The sequence below is a fragment of the Misgurnus anguillicaudatus genome, chromosome 4 (assembly GCF_027580225.2).
Source record: "Misgurnus anguillicaudatus chromosome 4, ASM2758022v2, whole genome shotgun sequence".
In the NCBI taxonomy this organism is placed as follows: Eukaryota; Metazoa; Chordata; class Actinopteri; order Cypriniformes; family Cobitidae; genus Misgurnus; species Misgurnus anguillicaudatus.
Window position 1 is genome coordinate 15,904,571 of NC_073340.2, and position 16,470 is coordinate 15,921,040.

General features: G+C 38.7%; 1 protein-coding gene across 3 annotated transcripts in view; it reads left to right on the plus strand.

Annotated features, from left to right (window-relative positions):
• svild (supervillin d) overlaps nucleotides 1-13,799 on the plus strand; it is a 74,064-nt gene extending 60,265 nt beyond the window's left edge. For all 3 annotated transcript variants that reach the window (XM_055175955.2, XM_055175956.2, XM_055175958.2), the window contains 14 exons: nucleotides 123-259; nucleotides 2,101-2,248; nucleotides 4,971-5,116; nucleotides 6,449-6,624; nucleotides 7,142-7,280; nucleotides 7,367-7,658; nucleotides 7,896-8,153; nucleotides 8,429-8,636; nucleotides 8,722-8,855; nucleotides 10,244-10,399; nucleotides 10,671-10,814; nucleotides 10,977-11,089; nucleotides 12,621-12,776; nucleotides 13,085-13,799. In XM_055175955.2, coding sequence (XP_055031930.2) covers nucleotides 123-259; nucleotides 2,101-2,248; nucleotides 4,971-5,116; nucleotides 6,449-6,624; nucleotides 7,142-7,280; nucleotides 7,367-7,658; nucleotides 7,896-8,153; nucleotides 8,429-8,636; nucleotides 8,722-8,855; nucleotides 10,244-10,399; nucleotides 10,671-10,814; nucleotides 10,977-11,089; nucleotides 12,621-12,776; nucleotides 13,085-13,171 — 2,294 coding nt within the window. In that variant the 3' untranslated portion in view covers nucleotides 13,172-13,799. The remainder of the gene's footprint in view (nucleotides 1-122; nucleotides 260-2,100; nucleotides 2,249-4,970; nucleotides 5,117-6,448; nucleotides 6,625-7,141; nucleotides 7,281-7,366; nucleotides 7,659-7,895; nucleotides 8,154-8,428; nucleotides 8,637-8,721; nucleotides 8,856-10,243; nucleotides 10,400-10,670; nucleotides 10,815-10,976; nucleotides 11,090-12,620; nucleotides 12,777-13,084) is intronic.
• Nucleotides 13,800-16,470: the final 2,671 nt, after the last annotated feature.

The following is a 16,470-nucleotide window of genomic DNA, read 5'->3' on the forward strand; positions in this document are numbered from 1 at the left end:
TACCAGCAAATGATTCCTTTTTAAGCACATTAAATGTCTTTTACAAAAGCAAATGCTTTGGCTTTCAGTTGATATTAAATGTGCAAGCTTTGCATTTAACATTTGCATGTATGTTTTCGCAGGGCGCAGACATATTCAAGTGCGTCTGGTTGAACCCACAGCTCGCTCTTTAAACAGCGGGGATTGCTATCTGCTTATAACTTCCAAACACTGCTTCCTCTGGTGTGGTGAATTTGCCAATGTCATCGAAAAAGCCAAGGTACTTCATAAATACAAAAATGAATCAAAAACTATGCCCAGTGCTTATTACATAAAATATAGTGTTGCAGAGCCAGAGTCTGACTTTCTGCTTGAAGTATGGTCCACTTTGGGAATTACTCTGGCGAGAAAACATTACAAGAGATAGAGAACATCTGACTTTAATATATAAAGCATCTAGGGTCTTTGTTTGTGTCTGAAATATTTGATACAAAAATGGCATGCTACCAAAAATGTCAAAAGTTTTTACTGCATTGTCAGTCCTTCAGGTATACAAGAAAATAGATTTGACATTTTTTGTGCATACAAAAGGTTTTGACTTTCATAGACAAATAAATAAAACAAAATAGAATGAACAGCTGTGTTAAAAATATCCATTATTATATATAGTAGGAATGCACCAATATTACTTTTTCCACTGATACCGATAGCCGATTATTCAGACTGATGTCTACCGATAGTTTGGTGGTTATATTAACTTGCGTTAACTAACACATCAACAACACGGCCAAGGCTCATGGTTGCCCCTGGGGAGCGAGGCTGGCGCAAGTGAACCGATCCAACAGACGAGCTGAAATATCTGAAAAAGTGAATGTTGGTTCTGATAGAAAGGGTCCATGACTTGATGGGTCAGGGCTGTTTTGATGGCAAAAGGGGGACCTACACAATATAAGGCAGGTGGTCATAATGGCTGATCGATGTATAATGACCATTACTATTGAACATGACTCTAGTGATGTTTTTTTACATTATCTATACACAAAGCCTCAAATTCATTGCATTTTCCCGTTCTCTTTAATCAACATTATCGGCCATGACTATCGGCTCTTTTTAAACTATCGGCCAAAATATTTGGCGATATATTGGTGGTATCATGAACTATATTTTTTAATGGGTTCTATGCTATAACCTCACAAAGATAGAAGTGATTATATTGTATTTGTTCTATGGATGTACTGATATATCGGCATATAATCGGTTTAAGAATTTTCCCCACATTTTTGTGTGATTATTTTGAATTGGGTGACAGTGACAACAGAATTGCAGTTTGCACGCTTTGCACTTCTAGGATTTCACAAGATAATACTTTAAAACAAAGTAGAAAGCAAAACTATCGGTATCTACTGTTATCAGTTCTAAACAAATATCGGTATCGGCACAGAAATTTTGTATCAGGGCATCCCTAATTCCTTTCTTAGAAGTGAAATCTACCTTGCAGACTAATAAAAACCTTAAAAGTTTAGTTTTTTTCTGTGTTTTTAAAGCTTTGATTGTGTATACAATGCGGAATATAACATGTGTTCATGTTTCAAGTGTAAAAAAACATTCTTTTTCACATAAATTACTTGTCTGTATAGCGCTGTTTTCACTGTCCTAAAAACGAGCTGATGTCTTCCTTGTTTTATTATACGTAACGATTTCTGTTGTGTAGCTTGTTTAGCGTGTTGTGATTCGATAGCAGCTTAGCTTGCCATTAGCTTAGCTTGTGACTGACGTATTCCTGTGGGCGGAGTTTAGTAAAAAAACTGTTCTAGTGACGTCATTGAAGCAGGAAGTAGAGGGCTGTAGTCCAAACCGGCCATTCACTGTAGGCTTTGAAAGGCATTTCTGTTAAAGAAAATATATCGCCTGGCAGTGAACTTTGAGCTTTATCATTTTATAACTAGTAAAATGAACTACTATTTCGTAACTAGGGTTTAAAAAATGGGATCAGGAAGAACGTGACCTTTAAACTTCTGACTTTTATAAAATGGCATAAAACCAATCAGATTTGCCCTTCAAATAATTTTTTCTTTCTGTGTGCAAAAACACAAACGGTGTATATGTGTATTTATGTGGCAGGGTTCAGAGATGGCCCAGTACGTCCAGACTAAGAGAGATCTGGGCTGCAAGGCGCCGCAGGTGACTTTGCTGGAAGAAGGCATCAACACGGAGAATCGTTCAGCCAAAGAGTTCTGGAGTCTGCTGGGAGGAAAGACTGAATACAGAGGTGCATACATATACACAGACACCTGCCAGGCCCCGCACATGTTGCACAGATGTTGAGATGAGGATAACATTACACACACCGTAAACACACCCATTTACAGGCCAATGTAAACAGAGTGTTCACAGAACACTGACAGACTTCGACCCAGCGCCAGAATTCACTCATGTTAAGCAATCAAGCGCAGATTACCCAAAATGCTTGTGGTTTTGTATGTCATTTGGCTCTATTTATTGTTGGCCTGTAACCTTTAGAAATAGCATGACATCATCGTTGATAGGCACATTATGACCTGGGCTTATGTACTGTACATGGTTCATCAGTGTAGGTTATTTTAAAGAATTTTTTTTTTCTGAAAACAAAATAGCACTCAAATAACTTTTACTAACTACGGCTGACAGGAAAGGAAACGTAAGAAAGTAAATTTTATAAATTATGGTCAAATTATGAAATAAATGTCATGAATGGTAAAATTGAGTCCTGCTTATTATTATTATTATTCCTCAAAGAATATTCACCAACAAATGCATAAAAAAGCATTTTATTTTATTTTATACAACAGTTCTTTCTGGTTCTCGAATCTGATTGGCTAAGAGCTATGCGATATTGTGCTGATATCGGCACTGTAACCGCTTCACCTTTTGTATCATTCCGCCACCTAGTGAATGGAGGTCCTAAGCAGGCTCATCTCTGAATGGAAAAACACAGACGCGCTGTGTGAATCACTCTCCGTGTGTCTCATTAGTTTACTAGCTCATAAATCAGTCTGTGAATCCCCAATCGGAAGTTATTATTCCTTCAAAGATCAGCGCTCTTGTATGTTACGTTAAAGTTAATGGGAGAAATGTCTTGTCACATCGTGTGGACGATTAACACTTGGAAAGAGGAATATAGACACTCGTTTTTTTCCTGGAGCTATATTTCTTATCAGAACGCGAAAACACAGTGGAACTGCAGGTAAGCACCGCAGCTTTTAAATGTGGACATTGATCATTTACTTTATCGTGATGTGACTATTAAAACATGTTATGAGATATATAGTACTGACAAGAACAAAGTTTAATAATAATAATCGAGTGCTCGTATCACGTTAAGAATAAATGAGAAAGCAATAGTAACGTTATACAAGTAGTTTTATTAACTTTTACCTCGCGCCAAAACAATAACAACACAAAAGACACTAAATGTGAATTAAAAAACAAGTACTAGTTTGATCATGACACCAAATACTGCTGATTTGATCTCATTTTGACGATCATAAACAAACAAGGCCAACATGAGAGCCAGGGTATCTCTGTCAGAAATGTAGCCCAGAGAGGGCGGTGGTCAGCGGGGCGAGTGAACACTGACGTCCGCTCATGCTTTGGTTTTCATTCGTACCGAATCTCACTAAGCAAACGTTCAAACAGGCGCTATCTTTACTAATCGACTGCAGATTTAAATATGATACATATACATTCTCGACTGAACTAATCTTAAAACTACACTTTGTGACCAAGAAACGGTAATATAAAGTAACGGCTTTTCCGTCCATTGAGTTGTCATGAGCTTCAAAGCAGCCGAAAGTTTTACCTGTCATTCTGGCCGCCCTCAAATCTGTGGCGGAAGAAGTAGTTCTCAAACAAAGAGGCTTTTAAAATAACTCCGTTGTTGTTTTCTAGTTTTCGTTTTTCAAACGTGTGCCGTCGGAACTGTTGTATAAAAGCAATATCGCTCTCGGAGTCGTGCGACACAGCTCTATATCATCACGGCTGTGATTAGGCCAGAGGCACGAGGCCGTAGGCCTGCTTGGTTGAGGTGGAGAGCTATATCACACTCCTACTCGAGCGATATTGCTTAATTAAGTTATATTTATCTTGTCTGTGCTAGATTATCAGTAAAGAATAGGTGTTTATAAAAAGTGTTTATAACTTAACTTCCCAAACTTACTTTTGGTATCAAATCTTTTCCCAAACTATAGCTAAAGTCAAGACTATAGTCTGTTTTTTACATGTATGTGAACATATGTGCACGATCAAGGGTGCACCGCCTTGCAAAGTATAGTTTATTTATTTAACTCGTACATGTACACAGACGTTCGATGCATACTCATTGCGACAAAATGCAATGCATCTCTTCGGCTACATACTACATTCTCCTGTAGGCGCATTCGTGACCTACGCGTACAATGTACGCTTGGTTTCACGCAGACTTTACACGGACCCCTGCGTTTGCGTAAAAATGCACCATACCTTCAGCCTTAAAGGGACACTTAAGCTTTGTATAGTTAGAACCCCAGTCATGTTTTTGAATGGTTGTGCATCATTTCCTCAGTTGCCGCTGAGACAGAAGAAATACAGATTTCAGTGTTGCACTTCCTTCTTTCAATGATGTAAAAATCATCATTTTGCATCATTGAAAGCAGGAAGTCCAATATCTTTGTTGAGGGGATGTAAATACAAACACCCCTTTTCTCGGTCAAATAGGCACCGAATTCGAAATGGATGTTATATTTCGACCACAAATATGAGGCACTTTCAATAAAGATTAATGTTTCTATAGGTGAAATGCTCCTTTAAAGGGATAGTTAACCCAAAAATTAAAATTCTGTCATCTTTTTCTCACTCTCATGTTGTTTCAAATCTGTAAATGTCTTTTTTCTGATGAACACAAAGGAAGATATTTTGAGGAATTTTTGTAACCAAACCGAACTATCCCTTTAAGTAATCATTTGTGTGTTTTACAGGTGCAGGAGAGCCGGAGGAAGATGAACTTTATGAGAATGCTATAGTTGAGTCAAACTCTGTCTACAGGCTGGTGGAGGATAAGTTGGTTCCTTATGAGGAAGCTTTGGCATCTATCCCCAGTGTCTCTTTGCTCAACTCTAAAGAGGTAAAAAATCTGAAGTCTCTTCTGTGCTATTATGCATGTGTGTCCTAAGGGGCCGATCACACCAAACACGTTTATGGCAGTTGCAGGCGCCTTTTTCAGATAATTATCTATGGGCAGTGAGCATTATGCACTGTTTATGCATGCAGAGCGCCTTGCGTTTTTTTGCCGCCTGCCACAGCACACGATTTTAAAGGAGCGCTGAAAGCGGAAAAGCACTCGACGTCATTCGTGCCTTTCCATTGTCCAATCGACAGGGTTCCCACGGGTCCTTGAAATCCTTGAAAGTTTGGGAGAAAACAATTCAAGGCCCTGGGGAGTTTTTGAAAATATACATACATAGATACAGGTCATTTAAAGTGCTTGAATCTATTTTATTCAAGACGTTTTCTGAAAAAAAAAATATTTCCTGTGTAGTGTAGGATAATATCATAAAATTCTAGACTTTTTAAGCACACATGCTAAAATGTTTGCTTTAAATGCTTATATCTTCTGTATGTTGATTCATACCAAAATGCTTTTTTGCTTTTTTTTGTGTTTGACACATGAAAACGTCCGGGGTTACGTATGTAACTGTTGTTCCCTGAGAAGGGGATGAGACGCTGCATCTCCCTTGCCTTACTTCCTGCGTCCCTGTAACGCCGCCTTTGGCAATATTTCAGATAGCGTTATACTTCCTGACTCCCGCGTCAACCTGTCTTTGTCATTAAGCCTCACCATTGGTTGAATTTGATATACACATTCAGATGCACTTACGCCTGGAAGCATCCCCAAAGTCTCACCACAGTGACGCAGCACGAATTCCCTCAAAAGGGAACTGTAACAAAGTATCTTAAAAGGTAACACAATGTAACCTTGCTCTCACTTGAAACGTGTCCCCACATTTAGTCCTTGAATTTGAGGGTATTGGACCTGAAAAATCCTTGAAAGGTCAGTGAATTTGAAGTTAACTTAGGTGTGGGAACCCTGAAATGAATGAGGGGAGAGGGTGGGCCTTCCGTTGTGGTCCATTCACTCTCTCCTGCGTGTTTGTGCACCTCTCACCCTCGATGAAGGTCAGACCAAGGGTCCTCTTTTTAAAATTTCTGCTAATATGACGCAAAAGAGCGCTCACGCTTCAATATTTGATTGACAAGACCGCTTACTCGGTGGTTGCAAGCAATATAAAAAGCCATGCCGCACTGCTCTTTTTTTTAAAGTGACCAAAAAAGACAGTGCGGCGCGCCTTGCGCTTCCAAGCGTTTAAAACGCGTTTGGTGTGATTGGCCCCTTACTGTGCTCACGTACTCCTATGGTAGTGATCTGTACTTACCAAAACGTGTGTTTATTTCCCAGGCACTGGTGTTTGACTTCGGTAGCGAAGTGTACGTCTGGACGGGGAAGGATGTTCCTCTTAGTAACAGGAAGGTGGTGGTACAGCTTGGCAAACAGCTGTGGAGTGGATCGTACGACTACAGCACATGCAGGGTCAACCCTCTTGACCCCTCTTCAGCCAATCCAGACACTCCAAAGTGAGCGGATATTCTTCTTGTAATTCATATTGTTTGTTTGGGGCTGAGAGCAAATGCAAGAGACCTGGCTGGGCGAATTTTAGTGTAAATGACGTCTTAAGCATTGAGTAGATCTGAGCTTAGATGAGTCAAAAAGTGACTGCATGTGTGGCATACTGCCACAACACCGCCCCCAAGTGGTAACAAATTTGAAGGTTTATTTCTCTGTGGTATACCGCATATAAATATTCCAGCTAACTGAGAGATCACATAACTAAGTATGTGTCATGAAAAACCACACCTTTTTCTGTTACAGCCCTAAGCCCTGTAAACTAGGAGCGTGTCAGTCATTTTGTGTATTTGCTGACATTTCTTGGAGAGTAGGGATATGGAAAGAGAGAGGCTGTGGTTTATTGCGGGTAGTCTAATCCCACCCAACCTGTAATGTTAGGATAATTATATGGTTGCCTGTAATGCTTCTGCTTGATTTCGACTATTTATGATTTTGACCTCTTTTTGTATCTGTGTGTATGAGTAGACAAGGTGAGGGCAGGCCGAGCTGGGCCCTATTCGGTCGGCTGTCAGAACACAACGAAACCGCTCTGTTCAGAGAGAAATTTTTGGACTGGGCAGAGAGGAAACCCATGAAAGAAGATTCGGTGCAAGAGGAGGTGAAGGTAACAGCGATTTCAGAGAAAGCTTTGTTGTACTCCTCTCTTCATCTTCATCAAAAGATGTTTACCGGCTCTTTCTTTTCATCCAGAGTCCTGTGCATCTACCTACCGGTGACTCTGACCTGAAGCCGTGCGATGTGTCAGAGATGCTGGAGGCAGGGCCGGGCCCTGGAAGCACGGTGCTGGAGGGAGTGAATGTGCAGAGAGGTTACGGATCGGTCCGTTCGGAAGATGGGCGGCAGGCGGAGCTGGCCACCGTAGCTGTGGACGCGTGGCACATCCGCGAGTTCGACGACTTCGAGATTCCTCCGGAAAGCGTGAGTCAGCTGCACGAGGGGGACACGTATGTCATCCGCTGGAAGTATTCGATCACTAATGTCGGTGAGTGAAGGTTGCAACTAGTTCAGCTGTGATGTCACCATCAACTCAACAGATGTAAATAGGGGCTAAAGGTTATGGGTTCCAGTCCCTAAATTGCTTTAGATAAAGTGTCTGCCACATGCATAAATCTTGCATAATTAATTTACATAGTTTTCATTTTGGGGTGATAACCAAATTCGGATTTGGACCTCATGAAGACTGGGGAGGTGCTGAATATTTGATTGCTTGTGTTTGCAGTTGGTAAAAGACAAAAACCTGGTGAAGTGAGTACGGCTGGACCAGGCAGGGAGCGCACGGCATGCTTCTTCTGGCAGGGACGTCGCTCCAGCGTCAGTGGGCGAGGAACATCTGCTCTCATGACGGTGGAGCTGGGCAACCACAGGGGGGCGCAAGTGCTTGTCACACAGGGGAAAGAGCCGCCCTGCTTTCTTCAACTTTTTCAGGGAGGGTTAATCATCCATCGAGGCTCGAGGGAGGACAGCTCCAAAAACACAGGTAACGCAAAGGGAGCTTCCGGCGACAGCAGGAAATCAGGGAGAAATGTCAGGAGACTTAAAAATGGAAAATTAATAAAAAATATTGTTCTTGTAGCTCTAGTTCAGTTGGTTGAACATTGCATTAGCAGCGCAAAGGTCATGGGTTCGATCCCAGGAACACATGTGCTGATAAAATATTAGTCACTTTGAATAATGTAAAATGCATAAATGTAATGCAGTCATTTACATTTTTGAGTAATAAAAATAATATGAATGTGTGTGAATCTGTTCTAGGTGACTGGCGTTTGTTCTGCGTACGTGGAGAGGTAGAAGTGGAGGGTTGCTTGGTTGAGGTGGAGTGCTGTTGTGCCAGCCTGCGTTCTCGAGCTAGTTTGGTACTGCTGGGGGTACAGGAGGGGCAGCTGTACCTGTGGCACGGCTGTAAGTCTCATCCCGGGGCACGGCAGGTGGGCAAGAGGACCGTGGAGCGACTCACTCAAACGTAAGCAGTTACACACGCAAGGGTTAACAGGTTCTGTGCATGTATAAAATGTGAATGATTGTGGTTATTGTATGTGTATGTACAGGTGTCCTTGTGAGCTGGGTATGAACAGTAACAGCAGTTTGAAGGTACATGAAATAGAGGAAGGAAATGAACCAAAGGAATTCTGGGTAGCTCTCGGCAAGCAGGACAGGAAGGCCTATGACTGCATGCTGGAAGGTACAAAAAATATGAAAAATTAATAAGGATGAAGTCCTCTAATCTATTAACTCATTCACCGCCGTTGACGAGTTATCTCGTCATTTATGAGTTCATATTTAACTAATAAGTATGCCTTTCTGGACGAATTTCAAAGTGAAAGTGTAATACCGCTTTTATCACATAACGAATTTATCAAAAACGGAAGTTAAAAAAATATAACCTTTTATTTAAACTCTCTTTATGTTTGATAGTCATTCTGAGTCTGATCTCTAACATAAATTTCTTTACAAAAACGTTATTTTTTAAGCTTTTTGCTCAAAATGTTGTATTTTTGAAGAGAAATATCCATATTTCAGTGGTTAAATTAAGTAGAAAAAGTAAATATATAATGAAACGTTTTTTCCCCATTTTGTTTGTTTGTTTGTTTGTTTATTGCTTGTTTGAAAGCAGAGGGTGTGTTCTTTAATTTGATATAATTTGTATGTTTATATATTTATAGAAAATAATTTTTCCTGCAAGAAATTTTGTGAAAATTTTTTTAAAATCACAAAAATGCAGGTGGGCAACTTTTCTCAAAAAGGCTGGCGGTGAATGAGTTAATGAGATTAGGAGCATCTCATGCAAATTATTTCCAAATAACTCAAATGTTTAGGAGACTAAACTTGCTGGTGATTTAAAAGGTTTTGTTATTGCATGTTTCTAGGCTAATAACATTCAAACTTAACCCATTTTTTGTGTGTGCTATATATTTTATAAGTCAGTTAATTTTAATTAAATTTTAATGAACTACTTACTTGACTAACTATAAAATACTGTATAAGCATTTTTATAATCAACTTTTTTTATCTTTATCCATTTTGAATGGATTTAGCATTTCCCACCTGAGATTATTAGTGTATTATGGGATTGCCTTCTCTACAAATGATGCATGTGATACTGTGATCTTTGGATCAGGAGTGCGTCTACGTGTCTTTAACTCTTTCCTTGCCATCGTTTAAAAAAAAGTTGACCCTCTGTTTTGAAAAAAAAAACGTTTTATCCTATCTTCATGTTTTCTTTTTATCACCTCTTAAATATGGGTAGGTTTCTTCAAAAATACCACATCTTGAACAAAAAGCTGAGATAATTGCATTTTTTCAAAGGACTTTTGTTTAATCCGATTCGGAGCGATAATCAAAACACACACAGAGTATTTCCTGTTTTTGGATCCGTAGATGCTTTAGTGTTTTATATGTTGGGTAAAAGCGTAGTGGACAATAGCGTTTTCTCTTAATTGACGAGATAACTCGTCAATGACGGGGAAAGAGTTAAAAGCTGCCTATGTAGGTTTTAAAACAGAACGCCTGTTTGTTTATGTGATTGTGATGTGTTTCAGCCAATATATTTACATAGCTGTGTCCTTGCAGATCCAGGGAAGTACAATTTCACACCACGTCTTTTCCGCCTGAGTGCCAGCAGCAAGACTTTTAAGGCAGAGGAGCAGTTCGGCCCCACCCAAGTGACGGGCACCATCATGGCAATGCCATTCCTGCAGGAGAATTTGTATTCGGCCCCTCAGCCTGGTACATCAACTTGTAACTCTAACACAGGGGTGTACAATCATGGTTCAGTATGGCCGCTGACCTACAGAATTTGTAACTCATGAGGTTAAGTTTGGAGCTAAACACTGTAGGACACAGGGCTTACCCAAGATCAAGATTGGACAACCCTGGTCTAACCACAGATACTGGTGTTATGAATTGAATGAATAGTATTGCAGGCACATGTGTTATACAGTACATAAGGCCAATCAGTTGGATTGTTGTCATAGTTTTCTCTTGTCTTTCTCTGCAGCTCTGTTCCTGGTGGATAATAGGATGGAAGTGTACCTATGGCAAGGAGTGCAGCCAGAAGATACGGAATGTACCGGCTCGGCAAAGATCCGCTGGGACAGTGAGAGGAAGTGTGCCATGGAGACGACGCTTCAGTACTGCCAAGGTCAGGCGTTTAAACAATAAAATGGTGTGCTAAATTACTTTTTGCTTTTTCTCTCTTGGCTTTTAAGGAGAAGATTACAATAACTTTAGCTTAAAAATTTATCAGACAGACCCCATCTCATATCTCTTATGTAATAAAGAGCTTTTTGTGTTTGTTCTTCAGGGAGAAACTCCAAACGTCCTCCTCAGGCCTACCTGATCCTGGCTGGAGCAGAGCCGCTCACCTTTACCAACATCTTTCCTTATTGGGAGAAAAACCCAAACATGAAAGTGCAGGTACGTCAAGGATAGATTTCATCATATCTCTCAAGACTACCTTTGGGTTGTCTCTCATGTACTCTATGAATGAATGAATTAATAAATGAATGAATGAATGAATACTTGCTTTATTTCACTGTCACTCACCCCTTTTAAGTGTGTGTGTGTGTGTGGGGGGGGGGGGGTTGTTGTGCACCTTCAAATGAATAAAACTCTGGCATTTTTTGGTCAAGAAACCTAATCTTGGTCTTGTTTTAAAGAAGACAATGTAAGGTGATAATATTAAACAGAAAAATTGTTATAGCAGTTTTAACAAAAAATATTGCAATAGCATATTCATTCTATAAATAAAATTAAAAAGGATGAAGTCCTCTAATCTATTAATGGGATTAGGAACATCTCATGCGAATTATTTCCCAATAACTCAAACGTTTAGGAGACTAAACTTGCTGCTGATTTACAAGGTTTTGTTTCAGTTCGAAATTATTTTAATAAATAAAAATAATGCAATAACATATTTAATTTATAAATAAAATTATAAAAGTGTAAATATAAAAAAAGAAATAATGTAAAAATTAAGCCATAAGTCTCAAGTAGTTGTGATCCAAATTTCAAGCTAAAATCACAAAAAAGTGGTTTGTGTCACTTTTGTGGTTTTACCAACAAAGGCCACTAGGTGTCATTGGTTTGCTGCATACTCTTGTCACAAACTAATAAATTACTGTCACTGCATTATTATTACTGCTAAAACGTTTTTAAATATGAAAACTTCATTCTTGAGCTTTCCAATGATATATAGTTTGTCAACATTTTTGAAGATTTATAATAGGATATTAGAATTATGAATATATAAAATGGCGGAGGTCATGTAACAAAAAACTGTCACTACATTATTATATAGTTTGTCATGATTTTTTAGGTTTAGTGTTATAAATATGTAAAAGCATATTGGGCCTACATGTGGGCCATGACATTGTAAAAACTAACTCTCACTACATGATAATTCTTCCAAAATTGTGATGATGTATGAAAACTACACTTTTAGAGCTTTCCAGTGATATATAGTTTGTCGTGATAGATAAAAATTTACATCAAAAATATTAAAGTAAACTCCGGTGTCCTGTATACAGGAAGGCGACAGTTAAGATTCTTTAAAGGAATAGTTCAAAAATAAAAATCTGTCTCCATTTATTCATCCTTCTGGCTTTTTAGACTTATTTTCTTTTGTGTATACTGTATCATTGTCACTCCTTTTCATATAATGAGAGATAAGATGGGGTCTGTCAAACTCCAAACAAAGAAAAATAGCACTATTAAAGTACAAAAAAATTGCTTTGTGTAAGAAACATACCAAAATCCCTTTCTGCTGAAACGTGTCCCTTCCGCCTCTATTAGAAGTGCATGCATGGTCACATGAAAACCAGTGAAATTTGGTTTACTGACATGAAACCATTAAATTAGGAGAATTATATTTTGGTGGTGGGTAAACTGTAAACTAAATCCTGTGGATGATTAACATACCCTTGTATGTGTTTGAATGTCTTTGCAGGTAGAGGGAGTCCGTAATAAAGTAATCCTGGTTAAAGATGCCCTGTCCAAACTTAGCAGACAGCAGTACAGTCTGAAGGAGCTCACATCCAAACCCCTTCCAGAGGGAGTAGACCCCCTCCACATCGAGTGCTACCTGTCCGACAAAGATTTCCAGGTAATAACCTCATCTAACTCGACCTCTACCGAGTTAAAATATATCATTAGGACTGTTAGCTCAGTATAATGCGGTCATTATGAAAAGTAATTCCACTCAAGCAATTTGTCAATAAAAGTCTGCGAGAGTTTCAATTTGGTTTAACAGATTGCCAATGAGGCTTTATTGCCTGCCAGTTAAATTAAGCAGTGCCAACTTTCTGCAAAAATGACACATTTTGGAAATCCTTTGTTGACAGCAGCATATTGCAGCATATGTTCATATAATGCGTACAGTAATCGAAGCTGACAGATTGTTTTTATTTCCAGACTATTTTGGAAATGGCACGGGAGGAATTTTACGCACTCCCGAACTGGAAACAACTCAATCTGAAAAAGAGCAAAGGTCTCTTTTAGATTAACTCTTTTGAATTCATTTACAGTAATGATGATCTACTAAAGAAATAGGTTTGTTTTCTCTATGCTTTTTACAAACTTTTTTAATGTATAGCATCAGTATGTACAGTCTGAAATCTCTTATAAAGATGAACTTACCTATGGCTGTAGCAAATTCATACTTTATACCCAAGTAGCTTTCGGTTAAAAAAAATCTACATCTTTTATGTATGCAAAATGTACGTTTTGGGATCTACATAAATCTATGTTTGATTATGTACAAGCCTGAATTATAAATATGTATTATATTTTATTGTTTTAACCCTATTGCTCTCAAACTGTGACCTTAAAATGCATTAAAACACTAATTCATGTAAAACAAGTTAAAACAGATGGAGACCTTTCACAATGAAAAGTGAATCACCTTTTAAGCCAAAATGTGTGCGCACTTGCATGTTTATGAATGATATACAGTGTTATGTGATTCTGATCGCTTATAGTGGCCATATAGTAAAAACTATCAACAATATTACAAATAACAAAATAATGACTGTGTGTGTATTCTCAAGGGTATGAATGTGTATTGTTTGTCCAATGCCAAAATTATGCCACAAAAACATTAAATTAAACATTCAATTTATGCATTCAACATCACACCACTAGGTGTCAGACTCCATTGTCCATTTCTTATGGTCTGGAGATTAAGCTCAATGCATTGGGGTTATATCATTGTTTTTTCTGATGTTATGACTGTTAAAAACTCTCGACTTTGTATTTCTTTGGCTTAAATTGTTATTCAGTTGTACACTACTGTTATTACTTAAACTTGAAAGGTTAAGTTTTGAAGTGTTTGATGTTTTAAGGGACAATTTACCTCAAAACAAAACTTTGTCATTATTTACTCACCCTCATGTGGTTTGAACCCCAAAATATCTTTTTTTGTTCCTCAGAACCCAAATGCAGATTTTGTTAAAAGTATTAATACTTTAAAGTATTTTAAGTTTTCTGGTTAATACTGGAGTTTATGGTGATCGTCTCTTCAAGCTTCAAATGGACCCAAAATCCTGCCACATATTTAAATGTCCTGAAGCTATACAAAAAAAATCCTGTATTTGAGATAAGTCTTGTCCTGTGCCTCTTTCAGTGCACATCTCTATTTCTGAACTGTTGTTTAGGCAGTTTTGGTATGTTTGCTTTGAAATGATCCCCTGGTTTCACAAACAATGCTTAAGGCTAGTCCTAGACTAAAACACATGTTTGAGCTGTCAACTGAAAATAACATACAGATCTTAAAATATGCCAGTGCCATTGTTTTGTCTCAAGATACACACTAAAGATGGTCGCACACCAGACGCGCAGCTCAGCGCCGCGCCGCATCTAGGACAACTCGAAGGTATCGTACATTAAATAGCGCGAGCTTCGTCAGATAGCATCTACTTCAAAATGCTAAATATACGTTAGCAGTCAATGTTAAACGTTAAGGATTTGGGACAAATATGATGTTATTTAATGTTAAACTGTTAGTGCCGCTGTGTGGCGCGACAGGGATTTGAGCAACTTCCTGAGTCAAAGCTGGGGGGCACAGACAGGCGCCACCTGTCGACGCCGGTGTGCTTATACTCATAGAAAACAATGTGTTCAATTTTTTGGCGTGGCCCTAAGCCGCGCGGCCGGTGTGCGACCCCTTTAAGGCATGTTTATGAAAAATGCTTAGACGTCTTAATTTAACTAAGGCCTAGTCCTGGCTTTACCTAAGGCTTGTCTGTGAAACTGGGGCCATGTGTAGCAACTGTGTAACAACTGAAACAACAGTTATCACAACAAGAAAGTAGAAGAGGAAATGTCTTCAGGACACTAAGGGGCGGTTTCACGGACAGGGATTAGACTAGTCCTAGACTAAAACATTTTTAAGAGCTGTTCAAACTGAAAACAACTTGCACTGACATATCTTAAAATACATCAGTGACCTTTGTTTTGCCTCAAAATGCACACAGGTAATATTTTTAGTAAGGCATATTTGTTAAAACTAGTTATATTTCCTAATTAAACTAAGGCGTAGTCCTGGATTAAGCTAATCCCTGTCCGGGAAACCGCCCCTAAATATGGTTAGTTATTTAACTCTTTTAGTGCCTTTTGAAGCTTAAAGTGTTTTTTGGATAACCAGGAAATTCAAAACAACACTTAAGAGAAATAAAAATGATCCTTTTTAAGAAAACCTGTAAACAAGTGTGCTCAAAAAAAAAAATCACAAAATAATTAACATTTCAAAGCATTCATTCAAAACTTACAGTCTCTCGCTTGAACAAATACAGATCAATGATTTTTCAGACTCCTGGGACCACCCCATTTGAACGAAATCCAGCTTAATTTGCACAACTCCGCTTCATCCCGGATAAACAAACTATATCCTTTGTTTCCAAAAAGCTGGGTTTATTGGAAAACTGAACAAGGTTAAAGTGCCCATATAAGGACTTCCACTGTACTTCCTGCACTGATATTGCCCATAAAAGAAACAATATTGTTACGTATGAATCTCTCATGTTTGAAAAAAACAGAAACTTGTACGAACCCTGGTGATCAGTGGCAGCTCGTGGCTGCTCATCCGAAGGGCGCAAATTCAAAATAAGTGTTCGGAGTGTTGTGTGTGTTGCTCGTGTTTTCAAAATATGTGTTTGTTGCATAATGTTAACCATGTGCATCACGTGTTTTGTCAAAATAAGTGCCTGCTGCACATCGTTTATGATAAAAGAGATGCTCACTTTCACAAAAAACACGCAAGACACTCCCTTAACAGTAAACTCTTACGCATGAGATTATGCGAGTATCTGGCAAACGCGAGTGTCTCATTTATCATAAACCCTTTGGACGCGTCTGAGGCGGGCACTTGTTTTGGGGAGACACGTGGTGCACATGGGATCACTCGACGCGCAGAACACATATTTTGAAATAAGGAACCACACACATGACGAGCTACACACATGTTGTGACGAACTTCGCATTGTGCGCCCTCAAAAAAAAGAAGTCACCGCCTGCCACTGCTGGTGAAGTGTATTTGCCAGAGAAATACTCTCACACGTACAACTGCTTTTTTGACACTTTGCCTATTTTTAGCATGAGGAACTCTTTAACTGTGTTAATAAGTCAAAATGCATGAAATATTAAGCATCGGCAGTATACCCTGCACTAACTTTCTGTTTCCGTGCCGTGTTGAACAAAGCTGTGCATGCCAAGGTACTTCAGTGGGTCTTTAATAGTTAATGAACACATTAAAAGAAAGGAAAAATCACCTAAATGGATATTTTGTTATTATATTCCCACCC